This window comes from Mastigoproctus giganteus, chromosome 10, assembly GCF_048544385.1.
Source record: "Mastigoproctus giganteus isolate SK-2022 chromosome 10, ASM4854438v1, whole genome shotgun sequence".
Taxonomy (NCBI): Eukaryota; Metazoa; Arthropoda; class Arachnida; order Uropygi; family Thelyphonidae; genus Mastigoproctus; species Mastigoproctus giganteus.
In genome coordinates, this window is record NC_143584.1 from 118,088,858 (window position 1) to 118,107,020 (window position 18,163).

Consider the following 18,163-nt stretch of genomic DNA (forward strand, 5'->3'; position numbering starts at 1 on the left):
CTGACCTTTCCGCATCCTCTGTATTTGGTAGCGACGGGCTCGAACCCCGGTCTAATCAAGAAGCGTGTACTACGCACTGCTGCTCCTTCCCACCTGGCTACGGAGGTGCCACAATTGTTGTCATGGCAGCATGTCTGCATTGCCCAGAGAATTTCATGTCTGACTGCACAATTAACTCCCAGGTATTTTTCATTTTCCACTACCCTGAGTGCAGTATCTTAACCCCAGAGTAGCTTATCACACAGTTGATAAGATTATTTGGGGTTACTGCTACCCAATTGCAGTAATTTGCATTTGTCAATGTTAATCTTCAACTGGCATTTTTCAGCTCATCAACCAGTTTTCCTAGATCTTGTTGCAGTAGCTCACCTTGATGACGGACATTAACCACCCTGCCAACCTATGTATCATCTACAAATTTAGACATTAAGCCTGATATAACTTCATCAGTATCATTGATAAATATTGAAAACAACATTGGACCCAGCACAGTAAACAACACAAGAGTAGCCCATTGATAACCACTATCTGTCTTCTTCATCTTTATTTTATAGCAGTAACTTGCCTTTAACATCATATTGCTCCAGTTTGTACAGCAGTCTTTTATGTGCAATAGTATCAAATGCCTTCCTGAAATCCAAGTACATGATGTAAATATTATTTTTTGCATCCAGTTCCATGGTCACTGCATCAAAGTAACCTATCAGATTGGTTAGACAAAACCGCCTTGACAAATCCATGCTGTGATTGCAGTATAATTGCATGCCTGTCCAAATGGTCCTCCATTACTTCTTTAACCAGTGATTCCATTATTTCCCTTGGAATAAATTTTAAGCTAACAGGTCTGTAATTATTCATGTTGCCTTTTGATCCCCCTTTATGAATTGGGGATATAGTCACACTTCTCCAGTCCACAGGGACCTCCCCTGAATCTAAGGATGCTCTGGTAATTATGGCTAAGGGTTTGCTTAATCCCTTTGCTGCCTCCCTTAACATAACTGGATAGATTCTATCCACCCAGGTCCTTTTTTATGTCCATCTCCAACAGTTTCTTCTCCACTTTCCTTTCAGTTATCACAAAGTTATTTAGCTCTTCATTAAAGTTTGATAAACTTCTGGCATCCCCTTCCCTAAAGAATTCCTCACATGTGAATGTAAAGGAAAAATACTTATTCAGTTTGTCTGCAACCTGAGCATGGTCATCAACAGTTAGTCCATACACACGAAGTGGCCCAATGTGATTACACCCTTCCTTTTACTGTTACTATAAGCCTAGAAGTCTTTGCTGTTTTCTTTGCATTCTTTGCCAGAGATCTCATAATCTGCCTTGGCTTGCCTGACCTACTTTGTGACTTGATTTCAGACTAATTTATATCTACCATAGGCTTCTTTATCACCTGATAATTTATATGCATCCCATGCAGTTTTCTTCTCTGCCACGTATTCCATTAATTCATCTGACATCCATTTAGGTCTAAGCCTTGAACAATATTTCTTTATTGGTATGAAGAGCTTGGCAGCTTCTTTGATTACTTCCCTGAATACTACTCATTTAGAATTTGCCATTGGTAACATCATCAGTTGGTCCCACTGCATACAATTTAAAAACTATCTGAGACCACTGTAATCACCCTTATGAAAGCAAAAGCTTTTCCCCTTGCCCTTGATATTAGTTATCTTTAATTAAATTCCATATTAGTACACTGTGATTGCTGCCACCAGTGGGTCTTTTATCTGCAAATCTTAATCCATAAGAATCTCTGCTGATAACCAGACCTAAAGTATTGTTTCCTCTTTAACATGATGCTGTAGAAAACAGTCATTCAAGAAATCCACAAGTTTTGCTAGTGTGTTAGTGACGAACCCACAAATTCCAGTCAACATCTGGATAGTTAAAATCCCCCATTATGAGACATTCTGATTTGCTGGCTTACTCTATTTCCCTGTACACCTATAGCTGTTTGTGTACTCATCACAGTCATTAGACCTATAACACACTCCTACTTCAATTTTGTTTTCCCAGTGCTGATATCACACCAAAATGACTCAACATTGCCCTCATCACCAAATTCAACTGGATGCGCACTGCCTTAGATTTAATATTCTTCTTAACTAAGAGCATAACCCCTCCATTTCTCCTTCCCTGGCCTGCCTGTATACATGGTACTCCTCATATTCAAATTCAGCATCATTTATGTCTGAGTGAGACAACGTCTCCACTATTCCTATAATGTCTTCATTCGAAGTCTTAATCAGGTATTGATTTATGACTATTCTCTTCTTTCTCCTATCCTTTAATCAGGCCTTGATCCAACTTAAGGATCTTGCTATTATTCCCAATTTGCCTCAGAAAGTATAATAGTCTTTTTGTGGGGAACTCATTAATTACTGAAGTCAAGTCAAAGTTGAATAATGTCTAGAGTTGTTTCTCACATCCAACTGTTTTTATGATTAGTCATAACAATTAACTTGATTTGTCAGCCAAGATTTTTCCTTCAAAAATCCATGCTGTGATCCATTAAAGATACCAGTCCTAATCAGTGGCTTCATGATCTTTTCCACCACTGAGGTCAGACTCATTGGTCTATAGATGAGCATCATGTCTTTTATACCCCCTATTCTGCAGACTGGTGAAAGATTAGCACTTCTCCAGTCCAGGGAAATTGTTATGGAGTCTAAAGTGATGGGTATAATCAATTATTTTGGTTATAGAAAATCATTTTATTTTTGATTAAACTCATATCATTTGAGTGGTTCATTTGATTATATCATTAGTAGTTACTAACTACCTATTAACCAATAACTACTAGTTAGTAACCAATAACTACTCAATGATTAGTAGTTGGTAACCACTAACCATTCAATTACTGAAATCTCTTGATTATTAATCATTTGTCTATGGAAATCATTCCATTACACTCATCATTAGTTTAAAGACTAGCTCATTAACATCCACAATGGGACGATTCACTCATGCACAATCTTTTTTGGTATAACAGAATGTATATTAATTTTATTGCTGCATTATATGGCTTGTATTACTTATTATTACAAATTTAGGACAAAGGTCTCGTGATAAAAGAAATCTATAAAATATAATTGAAAAATTCAGGCATATTCTCAGTCTGTATGTATTGAGCATTATGTTTGCTACTAAGTGCACTGATCTTGTATTGTGTACTTCACTGTGATTTGCCTTGATATTGCACTGTGCACTAAATTAACCCTGGATATAACTCCTGATGTGCCAGTTCTGGTATATGTATACTGGAGGTGACCACTCAGGTGTGAACCAGAAGATTGCCGCCCCTCTGTATTGCCAGACTGTCTACCATTCATCTACCGGTGCAATACCACCACTTTGCTTATTGGAGGCTTGAAGTGGTGGAACCCATGTTTTAGTTTCCAGAGCAAAACTCCAGAGCAACCCTCCCATCTCTTCCATCATGCAGTACGATTGATGTCTTTTGAGATTATGATGGACGTAATGGCGAGATCCAATCTTCCAAATGTTTTGAGGGTACAGCTCTAAAATAGTGTTCACAGGCTGGCATTTAGGTTGTCCACTGGACCAAACTTATTGGTTACTCTCTAGAAGGCTTTATATTTTCTTACTTTATATTTTCTATAAAGTAATGAAGTTTTTGGATACGGCATAAACTTGGCAAGAATATTCCCAGGTCCTTGACATAATGTTGCCTCAACAGTGACTATTTAACTGCCTCTACCCTTCTAAATAGTGACTGGAGTAGTAGATAGTCACTGTTGAGGCAACATTATGTCAAGGACCTGGGAATATTCTTGCCAAGTTTATGCCGTATCCAAAAACTTCATTACTTTATAGAAAATATCTGCCCTACCTTTTCTTACTACTGAATATATCATGAATAGTCAAACTAATGGAACAAACTTATCTGCGAAAAGATCTAAACCTCCCAAATACTTCTTTGTTCATTTTACAAATATATGTGGTCTGAGTTGCAATCTCTATGAAGTTCACTTCCATTTACAGTCCGCAAAACCTTACGTACTTTTCCTGACAGAATCTCAGTTATGGGTTGATTGAATCACTGCTCATCCCAGTTGTTCTAATTATTTGCTGTATGATTCCTATCACTTCAAAGGTGGTACTTATGCATATCTGCTCTGATATTCCCTGTCAAAGACTCAGTAATTTGGAATCTCCTCATTTTGATCTTCTCTGGCTTAAAATCTCTTCCCCCATTCTGTCAAATTTGTATGTTCCCTCTGTCGTTCTCCCAACTCCACTAATCACTTGGAACCCTTTGACTTCCTCTCTTTAAAACTTGACTTTCTCATTCCAACTTTCCTAACAGTGAGATAATTTATCTTGGTGATTTTAATGTTCATAACTCCAGCTGACTTCAGTTTTATAATCTTCAGTTTTGCAATTACTACTGACCTTGCACAGATTGTTCATTTACCTACCAGAATACCAGACAATCCTAACTGCACAGTGAACACACTTGATATTTTTCTCACAAACAATCCTTCTAAGTACACGATCAATTTGAGTAGTTCTCTAGGCACCTCAGATCACAACTAGGCGACGGTCTTGTCTCCAATGGAGCCTTTCTCTCATGGTCATTTTCAACCTCATACTGTTTGGCATTACAAGAATGCAAAATGGGATGGTCCAGGAGATATATTTTCTTCTTTTCCTTGGTCAGATTACTGTTTCTCAGATCATCTCAGTGAAATCATCCTTGTAGGGATGAAATCCTTTATTCCACATGCCACCTTAAAATCTTGTCCTATATCTAAACTTAAAATTTCCAATAAATGTGCTAAGGCTGTTCTAGAGAAGAATATTGTTTATCGCACTTGGCTTGCATCCAAATCTACAGGTTCATTTTCTATATGAAAGATTGCAACATTTGTTAAGCAGTTATTAATCAGTCCAAACTAGATTTTGAACAGGCTAAGGGTAGAAAACTTGCTTCTTGTCCAAATGTAGTTGGATATTCTGGTCTCTTGCCAAAGCTGTTGGCTGCAACTTTTGCCCATTTCTATTCACACCTCAGCTGAAGATAAAGCTGACTTGCTAGCTTTTCTTCTAACTTGTGTATTGATGATCTTGGCAAACAACCTCCTACCAGTCCCAGTACACTCCATCTAGAAACCTTCCATCTGATCAATGTTCGCCAGTATGGATTTTGTCAGTGTCGATCCACTAGTATACTGGCTTATCTTACTCATCTATGGACAAATTCAATGGAAAAGTTTGGTGAAACTGATCAGTTGCTCCTTGACATTTCAAAAGGTTTTGATCATATTTGGCATAAAGGTCTCCTAAATAAGCCTCCATCTTATGGTTTGCCAACTGTCTTTTGTAATTGGATATCTAGTTTTCTCTCTGATCGCTCACTGCGGATGATGGTAGATGGCTCTCTGTCTTCTAACTTCTCCACTAATGCAGGTGTTCGCCAATGTTCTTTCTCACATTGACTGGAAATCCTATCCATGGTTTTGCTGATGACAGCACATTACATTCAACTTTCTAGTTCGAGAAACCTTGCCTTGCACAAAGAGCTTCAACTTCTTGAATACAGACTACTCTAAATTTCTGATCTCAATTCTCCAGTGGGACAAAGAAAATTTAGTTGATTTCAATCCTTCTAAAACTGAGTCCTGTCTTATATCTTGCAAATAGGTTTCTTTTGCTCTTGTGCTTATTTTCAATGACACTCGGGTTTCTAGACAAGATGAAATATCTCTACTAGGGATTACCCTGACTTCTAATCTGTGTTGGCATAAGCACGTCACAAATATTGCTTCCTCTGCATCTAAAAAATTGGGTTTTCTATTTCATTCTCGGCGTTAATTTTCTTCCGAACAGTTGCTCACTCTGTACAAATCATAAATCCACCCTACCATGGAATATTGTTCCCACATCTGGGGAGGTGCACCTAAAACCTCTCTCAGGCTAATTAATGACACATCTCTAATGAAGTTTCTCCACTCTATCTCAAGATGTTCTATTTCTGCTGCATGCCTTTTCTATAGATACTTCCATGGGCATGGTTCTTCTGAACTGGCTTTTATAATTCCCACTCTCTCTTCCAAAACAGTCTGCATCCTTTTACTGTCCAACTTCAAACTCACAGAACTAACTTTTCCTTTTCCTCATTTACTCCTTCAACTTCTGTTTTCTGGAATGACCTCTCTTTATATGTATTTCCTGAAAATTACAACCTACAGAATATATCAAGTCTAATGTCAACAAGCATCTTCTTTCATCTTTTCAACCCATGCACAGTACTAAGTACTGTGTCAAATTTTTGTAGGTGTTAATACCTGTCGTGCTTGGTGTCTGCATAAAAAAAAAAAAAAAAAAAATATATATATATATATATATATATATATATATATATATATATACAGTGGGACCTTGACATTGATAATATCAACATCTAATGTTCTCAGGAACCAATTTACCTTCTATACAATCTTTTATTTTAAGGATTGATGATATTTGCAGTATCATCATCATCATCAGCCATTTTCAATCCACTGCAGGATGAAGGCCTCTCCAGCAACTTTCCAGTTCCTTCTGTTTTGAGCACTGGACATCCATTTACTACCCACAGACTCATGAATTTCATCTATCCATCTCCGCCTTTGTCTTCCAGGTTTTCTTCTAGCTCCTCTTGGATACCATTCTGTTATTTTCTTAGTCCATCTGTCATCATGTCTTCGAGCTATGTGTCCTGCCCAAGACCATTTTAGTTCTTTAGTTTTGATAAGAATGTCCTTTACTTGAGTTTGCTGCCTAATCCATGTGTTTCTCTTCTTATCTAACAGTCTTATTCCCAATATGATTCGTTCCATTCTTCGCTGTGTAGTTCTCAGCTTCTCTTCCATTCTTTTGGTGAGTGCCCAAGTTTCACTTCCATAAGTCATGATGGGGAGTATACATTGGTCCATTATTTTACGTTTCAGACAAACTGGGATATTGCTCTTCAGTATGTGACTATATTTCCTGAATGCTATCCATCCAAAATTTATTCTTCTCTTGACTTCCAGCCATTTATCATTATTACAGCTAATAACTTGTCCCAGATAAGTATATGACTCCACCTTTTCAATTACTGCTCCTTCAATCATTATTTCCCTTTCTGTGGCATACTTGTTCATCATTACTTTTGTTTTAGCCATATTCATCTTTAGTCCAAAATCCTTACTAGCTGTGCATAACTGATTAAGATTTTCCTCTAATTCTTTGGGATCATGGCTTATGACCACAATGTCATCTGCAAATCGTAAATGGTTTAGGTACTCTCCGTTCACATTGACTCCTTTCTGCGACCAGTCTAATCTTCCGAAAGCTTCCTCAAGGGCAGCAGTAAACAGCTTCGGAGATATTGTCTCCTTGTCGAACTCCTTTCTCAATTTTAAATTTCCTACTGTCTTTGTCTAGTCTAATAAAGGAGGTAGCACTCTCGTATATTTTCTTCAAAATCATAATATATGGGGTATCAATGCTTTGTCTTTCCAGTGCCCGAAACATTGCCTTATGCTGTATGGAGTCAAATGCCTTTTCATAATCCAGAAATGCCAGGCATAATGGTGTTTTATATTCATTTGCTTTCTCCATTAGCTGTGATATTACATGAAGGTGATCCATAGTTGAGAATCCTGTCCTAAAGCCAGCTTGCTCTTTCGGTTGATTCTCATCCAGTATTCTTTCTAATCTGTTAGTAATGACCCTTGTGAACAACTTGTAGATGTGGGATAACAAGCTAATTGGTCTATAATTTCCAATTTCTGATTTATCTCCTTTCTTATGCAGCAAAACTATGATTGCATTATTCCACTGCTTAGGCGTCACACCTTTTCTAATGAACTTTGTGAAGAGCCTTGCCAGTTTTTGTGTTATGTCTCTTCCTCCCAATTTTAACAACTCTACAGTAACTTCATCTTCCCCCGGGGCTTTCTGATTCTTCATTTTCTTCAATGCATGTTCTACCTCATCAGGAAGAATATTGGGTATGTCGTATGTGTTGCTACTTTGCAATCCATCTTCCCCACTGCTGGCATCATTCCCCTGCTCCTTGTATAATTCTCTATAGTAGTCTTCTGCTATTTCAATTATGCCTTCTCTGCTGTTTATAAGTACACCATCGCTATTCTTCAGTTTCAGTATCATTTGTCTTTCTGTATTACTGCTCATGGCTGCTGATTTAAATCCTTTGTTTTCCCTTAATGCGTGTTCTACTTTTCTTGTGTTAAATCTTCTTATGTCCTCTCTGAGTCTCTTTCTTAATGGCTTTGCATAACTCAGTATACTCAATTTTCTCCCTGTCAGTGTTTTTCTTGCTTTTCATTTGTCGTCTTCGGTTCATCATGACAACTGTTTTTTGACTAATTTTTTCTTCTTTGGATTTCTTTTTCCCTATAGGTTTCTTGGGCTTTATTTGCAGTAAACGATGGCTTTCTGATATAGCTGGATATTTCTGATGCATGGGCTGAAATTTTGAGATGCGTGGTGCTTGGAACATCACTCGTATGATTGTTCTCAATGAATTAGAATCTTTGTTATTGTTCAACACAACATTCCTGCGTGTTACAGTATTTGGGACAGTTTCTTTATCTTCTGTTTGATGTGCTTGTTCAGTATATAAGCAGAGTGTATTTTTATTAATTTTACGTAATTACAGTAATTCAATTGTGGTTATTTTTGAATTTATTAATTAAATAAATTGAAATGAAATAACCATGGCTCCTAAAGCGCAAGTTAAGATTAAAGTGAAACAGGAGATGATAAAAAAACATGGAGTAAAAATTAGTGCATTAGTATGTGAGTGTGGTTTTCTCAATTTACCGTTTCTACAATAGTTAAACAAAAGGATATTCTAAAGAGTGTTAAAGTTAGTGATGATTTCACATCGGTGTATAAGGGAAGAGACGTTATTATGGAAAGGATTTTGTTAATATGGATTAGGGAAAAGCAGATGAAAGGTAACACAGTGCCCAGACAATTTATCTGTAAATGTGTAAGCAGATCTATGACAATCTGAAACTTAAAGCTCCATCAACCAGTGGCAGTGCTTTGTGCTTTGAAGACTTTAAAGTCAGCAGAGGCTGGTCCGAGCATTTCAAAAAAAGGGCGAATATCAAAAGCGTTGAAAGGCATGGAGAGGCATCCAGTGCTGATTAAAAAAAAAAAAAAAAAAAAAGCAGCTGAGGCCTTTAAAATTGAATTCGAAGAGTTTATCAGGAGGGTTATCTTCCCCAGCAGGTTTTTAATGTTGACAAATCCGGCCTCTTCCAGAAGCGAATGCCCAGGAGAACATACATCACTAAGGATAAGGCTAGTTTACCTGGGCATAAGCCTATGAAAGATAGGCTCACACTCCTGTTGGGTGCCAATGCCTCTGGAGATTTTAAGCTGAAGCCTTTGCTGGTGTATCACTCTAACACCCCCCCCCCCAGTATTTTTCAGAACAAAAAGTCAACAAAGGCATGCTGGGAGTGTTTTGACAGAGTAACAAGAAGACCTTGGTTACAAAATATGTCTTCAGTGAATGGGCTCTTGAAGTTTTTTGTCTTTCAGTGAAGGGTTATCTTGAGAAAAATAAGCTTCCTGTTAAGGCACTGCTCCTGCTGGATAATGTGCCAGCCACGTTCCCAACCTTGTTCAATCTCTTGAGGCACAATTTGACTTTGTTCAAGTCAAATTTTTGCCACTCAAAACCACTTCTCTTCTTCAACCATTGGACCAGCACATCAAGAAAATATATACCAAAGAAATGTTCACAAGTTGCTTTGCAGTGTCCTCTAGTGAAAATTCCGTCACCCTCAAAGATTTTTGGAGGTCGAAGTTTAACATCCTGGACTGTGTGAGGCTGATTGTAAGTGTTTGGAATGATGTTTCCACCAGGTTCTTAAATTCAGCCTGGAAAACATCTGGCCTTTAATCATCCATAATTTTGACAGATTTGAAGATGATGATGCTTTGGCGCCTCCGTAGCCAGGTAGGCAGGAGCAGCAGTGCATAGCACATGCTTCATGATTAGACCGGGGTTCGAGCCCATGACCACCAAATACGGATGATGTGGAAAGGTCAGGGAATGACCACTGCATATCCCCGGAGCAATATGGCCTTAGTTGCTAATGCTCCTAAAAACCAAACAACAATGATGATGCTTTGACAAATGATATTGTCATTCTTGGTAAATAAATGGGTCTTTAGGTTGATGAAGCGGATGTGGAGGACCACATTCTCTGTATGTGTATTTATGCTTATGGGCATGAGCTAACGACAGAGGAGCTACAGTGTTGGAGAAAATTGCAGAGAGTGACACTGGAGAAGAAGAGGAAGAAGAAGACACCCAAAAAGTGTCAGCTGACAAGTTGAAGACTGTCATTTCTTGTTGAGAGCATTTAAGAGAAGTGGTAAAAAATACCCCAACATTGAAAGCACTGAACTCATGATGTACAAAATGGAAGATAGTCTTTTCTTACTTCAGGAAACTACAAAAAATTCATCAAAAACAGTCCACTTTGGACAGTTTATCTGCCAATAGCAACAAAAGACTTAAAGACATCTGATGCCTGATCCCACCACCGCTACGCCACCATTGATTTCATCAGCCCTGCACTTCAAGTCTAAGGTAAATGCTAATGTGTTGTTTGTTTTTTATTTTAAGATGTTTTATAACTATTTATTAAATAATATTTATAAAACACTCATTTTTAATATAAAAATCAAGTATAACATGTAAGGAATACATATTTTAGCAACCCCAATATTTTATATTGGGGTTGCCTGTCAAGAGTTTAGAACGAATTAGAGAAAATCAATATATTATTGGTTTCAACTTGCAATATTTTCAGCATACAATGGGTTTTTGTAGAACAAATTACCATTGGATGGGGCCCACCGTATATCATCCACTCCTGGAACCCTTACCTTCAATCATTTTCAGTAGTTTTCCCATGTGCGTGCTCTTCTCCAAGTCTATCTCCTTGACAGTGTCCCTTCTAGTTTGAATCATCTGCGTTCTCTTTCCATTTTTCTAAGGCATTTCTGAATATGCAGTCATACTATTTGGTCATTTTGCTTAATTTAAGGTGTACTTTATCCTTACAAAGTTTAAAATAAACTGGAACTGATGTGATCACGCACTTTCCTTGTGAGATATGGCCACTAGGAAGAATGATTTTAGAAGAATTGACGCTTTCGAGATGTGGGTTTGGAGTAAAAAAGAGGTGAAAAAAAAAAGGGTGAAATGAATGGGCACAGCTAGAAATAAGAGACTATTTAGGATGGTAGGAAAAATTGGAAGTATGATAAATGTTATAAGGACAAGAAAGAAATATTGGACATGTAATATGTATTGGTGGAGGGGACAGTTGAGAGAGTTATTTGAAGGAAAGGCAATTATACAGGATACCGAGAAAAAAAGAGAATTGAATTGGAACATTGGATGGTTTGACTGGCTGAGGGGAAACACCCAGGAACTTTATGGTAGCTATTAGAGAGAGAGAGAGAGAGAGAGAGAGAGAGAGAGAGAGAGAGAGAGAGAGAGAGAGAGAGAGTTGGGGATATGATTGAGTTCTGCTTGTCATGAACCTGACATGTCACAGAGCTCTTATGATCTGTGGGTTTTCTGTCAGCAGATTTAGGTATCAGATCCCACTAATAAGTTAATTAGTCTCCGTGAAACTATTTCATTTAGTAAACAGGTCCCAACACAATTTTACACAGGTTTTACCTTATTGGAAGAAGGTTTTTATGAAGCTGGTTAAAAAAAATCTATGGTATTAACACTCAGCAATTTAGAACAATTATATAAATAGTAAATTTTGAGTTAAATATATGAATTTTCAACACACAGATTGATATTGTTTTTCATTATACACATTATTTCTAGGTGTGTTCTGAAGAACCCCTACAAGATATCCTTGAGAGATATTTGATATTTAACTGTCATGCAAAGAGTTACACCTGGAAATATCAAGGAAAAATCTTAGATATGAAAAAATCACTCAGTGAAAATGGAATCGTTCATCATGGTTCTTTATTTAAATGGTTAAAGCTGGATGAAGATGAGTTTCTGCCTGCGCTATTTATATATTTCAATGATGATCTCACAGAAATGTAGTACTTTATATATATATATATATATATATATATATATAATATGTTGTTACAATTCTAAATAAAACCATAAATTAGATTTTGGAGAACACTTGTATTTAAAATTATAACTAAGTGAATAATCAATTTTTTTTTCTGGTCACAATGGATTAAAAAAAAAACAACTTGTGTTATGGAGGGTCAGTAAGTTACAAGGTATGGAATAAAAGAACAACCAGGAAATTGATCTGAACATAGCATTTATTTTTCAACATAATCACCAAAAAGATTTATGCAATGACTTCTTTGCTTTATGAAATTCTGGAAATCAGCTGCTGTGATCCTTGAGGTTGTCACAAACATTCTCTCAGATATGCTAGACAAGCTGTACTTGCTACCTGGGAGTCTAAACCAACTAAAGTGACATTCAAGTCAAGTGGACCCAATTTTGGCAAAGTCCAGACGGTCTGTGACAGCCAAATCCTCTACTTGCACCTTCACATTGGTGGGACTTTAGTAATCCTGGGTATAACCTCCATGCACAAGCACACTGTGGATGACCACACAGGTATGAACCAACGTAAGCAGGGGTTGAGGTGTGGCACCCACACCACACAGAGGAATGCTGCCCCTCTGTGTTACCAGGCAATACTAGGTCAACCAGTGCAATACCACCACTTTGCTTATTGGAGGCTTGAAGTGGTGGAACCCATGTTTAGTCTCCAGAGATAAATTCCAGTCAACCCTTCCCCATCTCTTTCATCATGCAGTATGAATGATGACTTCTGAGATTATGATGAACGTTATGGTGAGATCCAATCTTCCTTACATTTTGAGGGTAAAGCTCTAAAGCGGTGTTCGCAGGCTGGCTGCTAGTTAGTACACCGAACTTATTGATAACTCTTTAGGAGACTTCCGGATCAGCTAGTATATAATCTTGCTACCTCTACTCTACCAGATAGTGACTAGGGGGAGTCCGAGTAATGTGTATGCAGGGGGGCATTGTCGAGGCCACATTATGTCAAGGATCTGGATATATTCTTACCATGTGTATGCCGTATCCAAAAATTTCATTACTTCATACAGCATGTTTCCCCCCCCCCCCACTTTTTCTTACTATTGAATACACCATGAATTGTCAAACTAATAGAGTAAGCTTATCTGCGAAAATATCTAAACCTCGCAAAGACTTCCTAGTTCATTTCAAAAATATACGTGGTCTCAGTTCTAATCTCAACAATGTCCATTTCCACTTGCAGTCTGCCAAATCCCATGTACTTTTTCTGATAGAATCTCAGTTATTGGTTGATTCAACTACTGCTTATCTCAGTTGCCTAAATTATTCGCTGTATGATTCCTTTCACCCCAAAGGTGGTAATTGTGCATATGTCCGCTCCGATATTCCCTGTCAGAAATTTGGAATTTCCACTTTTTGATCTTCTCTGGCTTAAAATCTCTCTATCTCATTCTGTCAAATTCATCTGTTGTCTCTACCGTTCTCTCAACTCCACTCATCAATTTGAGCTCTTTGACTTCCTCTCTTTTGCAACTTGACTTTCTACACTCCAACTTTCCTAACAGTGAGGTAATTTTCTTTGATGATTTTAATGTTCACAACTCCAGCTGGCTTCTGTTTTCTAGTCATACCGACCCAGCTGGTCAAGATGTTGAGGCTTTTGCAATTACTAATGACCTTGCCCAGATTGTTCATTTACCTACAAGAATACCAGACAATCCTAACCATACAACCAACACACTTGATCTTTTTCTCACAAACAACCCTTCTAAGTACATGGTCGAAATGAGTGATCCATTAGGCACCTCAGATCACAACTTGTTGATTATCTCATGGCTATTCCCAACCACATGTTGTTTGGCATTGGCATGCAAAATGGGATGACCTGTGAGATTTCTTTTCTTCCTTTCCTTGGTCAGATTACTGTTTCAAAACTTCTGATGTCAACATTTGCTCAGATCATGTCAGTGAAATTATTCTTGTAGGAATGGAATCCTTTATTCCACACTCCACTTTAAAATCTCGTCCTTTATCTAAACCTTTGTTTTCCAATAAATGTGCTAAGGCTGTTCAAGAGAAGAACATTGCATATCGTAATTGGCTTGTTTCCAATTCTTCAGTTTCATTTTCTGCCTACACCAAAGCTCGCAACAATTGTAAAGTAGTTATTAATCAGTCCAAACTAGATTTTGAACAGGCTAAGAGTAGAAAACTTGCTACTTGCCCTAGCCGAGCATTCTGGTCTCTTGCCAAAGCTATTGGCTGCAACTTTTGCACATCTCTGCTCCCACCTCTGTCAAAACCAGATGGTTCTGTTGTCACTTCAGCCAAGGAAAAAGCTTACCTGCTAGCATCCCATTTTTCTTCAAAATCATGTATTAACGATTTTGGTAAAACACCTCTGACTATTCCCAACATGCTACATTCAATGCCTCCTGTGGTCTTACGTCAAAAGGATTTTGAGGAATCTCGATGGTAAGAAAGCTCCAGGTCCTGATGGTATTTCTCCACTTGTTCTCAAAACCTGTGTTCCTGAACTTACTCCTGTTCTTTGCCGCCTTTTTTAACTTTCTTATTCCAAAGGTGTTTTTCCTTCTGCTTGGAAATTTGCTCATATCCAACCAGTTCCTAAAAAGGGTGACAAATCCTTCCCATCCAATTATTGTCCCATTGCAATTACTTCTACCCTTTCTAAAGTAATTGAGAAATCAATTAACTGCCAACTCTTAAACTACCTAGAAACCTTCCATCTGATCATCGATCGCCAGTATGGATTCCGTCAGTTTCGATCCACTCGTGATATTCTGGCTTATGTTACCCATTTATGGACTAATTCAGTGGAAAAGTTCGGTGAAACACAAGTAGTTGCTCTTGACATCTCAAAGGTGTTCGATCGTGTTTGGCATAAAGGTCTTCTAAACAAGCTTCCATTCTATGGTTTGCCAACTGTTTTTTGTAATTTGTTATCCAGTTTTCTCTCTGACCGCTCACTGAAGGTGATGGTAGATGGCTCTCTGTTTTTTAACTTCTCCACTAATGCTGGTGTTCCCCAAGGTTCAGTTATTTCCCCCACTCTTTTCCTCTTGAATATTAATGACCTGCTTTCATTGACTGTAAATCCTATCCATAGTTTTGCCAATGATAGTACATTGCATTCCACTTTCCATTTTGAGAAACCTTGCCCTGCTCAATCAGCTTCAACTTCTCGAATATCCGCTACCAATTCCTTAAATGCCGATCTCCAGGTTATTCTCCAGTGGGGCAAAGACAACTTAGTTGATTTCAATCCTTCTAAAACTCAGTTTCTCTTATATCTTGTAAAAAGGATTCTTCTGCTCCTATGCTTATCTTTGGTGACACTCTGATTTCTAGGCAAGATGATATATCTCTTTTGGGGATTACTCTGACTTCTAATCTCTCTTGGCACAAGCACATTACAAATATTGCTTCCTCTGCTTCTAAAAAACTTGGTTTTCTCTTTCGCTCTCTGCATTAATCTTCTTCCAAACAGCTGTTCACTCTGTACAAATTGCAAATCCGCCCTACCATGGAATATTGTTCCCACATCTTGGGGTGGTTCCCCCAAAACCTCTCTCAGGTTTCTAGATTCCATTCAGAAGAGGGCAGTTAGATTAATTAATGACTCCTCTCTAACAGAGTCTCTCCACTCACTGTCTCATAGACATACTGTTTCTGCTGCATGCCTTTTCTACAGATACTTCCATGGGCACTGTTCTTTTGAATTGTCTTCTATCATTCCCACTCTCTCTTTCAAAGCAGTCCGAACACAAGCCGCCACCAGCTAATATCCATTTACTGTCCAACTTCAAACTCACAGAACCAACTTTTCATCTTTCTTGTTTATTCATTCATCTGCCGTTTTCTGGAACAACCTCCTTTCATACATATTTCCTGAAAATTACAGTCTACAGAAGTTCAAGTCTAATGTCAATAAATATCTTCTTTCCTCTTCTCAAGCTCCAACTCAAGCACGGTACTAAGTACTATAGGTTCTAATACCGCTCGTGTTTGGGGTTTTCATAAAAAAAAAGACACTGTAGTTATAATCAGTGATGTACGTAATTTTCAACCCGAATCCAAATGTACGTTCATTGCAGTGGATCCTAGTTCATCCCCACCAGTAAGGAGAGTAATGATAACTGTTTTTCTGGGATTGTAATGTCATTTTACTTGTGCATTTTCAAAAGAGTGGAGATTCAATGAATGCTTCATCTATTACACATTTCAAAACAATTCACAGAAAAAGGTCTGGGCTCTTGAGACAGAGTGCTCTGTTGAATGACAATGTAAGGCTGCATACATCACATTCAACCCATGTTAATGTTAAACTTCAAATGAAGTTAAATTCAAATGAAGTTTAACATTGACAAATGTAAAGTACTACATATGGGAAGCAGTAATCCCAGAGTAACGTATCAACTCTGTGGTACCACACTGAACTGACAGTGGTAGAGAACAAAAAGGACCTGTGGGTAATTGTGCAGGCAGATATGAAGTTTTCTGAGCAGTGCAGGTGGTCTGCAAGAGTAGCTCATGGTGTTTTGTTAATGATAGTTAATGATATACAGGAATTTTTCTAGCAGGGATAAGGAGGTGATTATCCCCTTGTTTAAGGTATGGCATGACCATAAGGCAATGGTCAGGCCACACCTTGAGTACTGTATATAGGTCTGGAGGCCTCATTTTAAGAAGGATAGAGCTGTTAGAACAAGTACAGAGAAGGGCAACAAGATTAGTGAATGGAACAAAGGGTTGTTCTTACGAAGAAAGGCTTAAGTTTTGCATGCTCAAACCTTGAATGGTTTGAGCATGCTCAATGCGGATGGGATTCTTCCTCTTGCTCAGAATAATCGCCTGAGAGGGCACAAATTCAAATTGAGGAAAGACAGTTGTAGGATAGATGTGCGGAAGTTTGCCTTTAGCCAGCGGGTGGTTGATTGCTGGAACAAACTTCCATCTGTCGTAGAAGTTGATAGCTTAAAATAGATTCAAGGCAGAACTTGACAAACATTTGGAGCGAGTGGATGTTGTGAAATAAGGTTGTTTTTTTTTTTTTTTTGGCTGATGCTATATAAGCTTGCTTTCTTGCATCATATGCTAATGCTAACCCAAGAGACTATTAATGATTTGGGGTGGAGACTTCTTAATTATTCTTCTTATAGCCCTGACTTCATCCCTAGCAATTTGGTCCATTTCTTCTTTACCAGGCATGTGAAAAATATAGATTAGTAGGCATATGGTAAACTTTTACAGTATTTTTATGCTTGAAATGAAGGCATTAAATAATTGAACTGTTCACTTTTATGAGCACAACTGTGAAAAACTCTTTTTTTTTTTTTTTTTTATATTGAAAGTGTATATTTTTACTTAATTTTTTAAAATACCCCCTGACATACTTCAAACATGTGCTTTTTCATAACATGTTTTTTAATGCCCTCATTTTGGCATTATTGTCACTGTCAGTAAGCAAAACTTGAAAGGAATATTGAAAAACTGTACCCTGCACTGATTGGCACCTTATCAGACATAAAAACCTCTGACAGTAGTGGCCATTTCTGTTTCCTTGCTTCAGATCAAAGGTCACAACAGCACCCATCCTTTATTGGACCTATAGACACCACTAATTTTAAATTCTTGCTTTAGTGTGGTTAATAAATTGTATGCAAGAATTGGCTTTATAAAGTATAACAAAAATTTACTTTATTATTTTTTATGATAAAACTTCTATAACAAGATTAACAATACAGATCAAAAGTCAAGCCAATAATGAAGGAATACTAAAATTCGCATTGACATCACTTTAATAGATATTTTTATTTTCAAATTTAAGTTGCTTTGGTGGAGATTTACCACCAAGTGCACCCAGTAAAGGGTTAAATGATAGCATAACAGCAAATGTTTTCTGTCAATGCAGAGGCTGAAAATGATGTGTTACTGGTTACAATGGAAATTGATGTATTTTTATGCAACTGATTTCCCAGAACTTGATAAAGTAGCGTGACAAGTGTATAAATTTATTG

At 37.6% G+C, this 18,163-nt stretch overlaps 1 protein-coding gene across 1 annotated transcript in view; it reads left to right on the top strand.

Moving 5' to 3' along the window:
• LOC150079250 (uncharacterized) overlaps window positions 1-12,131 on the top strand; it is a 180,275-nt gene extending 168,144 nt beyond the window's left edge. The window contains exon 4 of the mRNA XM_090383001.1: window positions 11,901-12,131. Coding sequence (XP_090239127.1) covers window positions 11,901-12,131 — 231 coding nt within the window. The remainder of the gene's footprint in view (window positions 1-11,900) is intronic.
• Window positions 12,132-18,163: the final 6,032 nt, after the last annotated feature.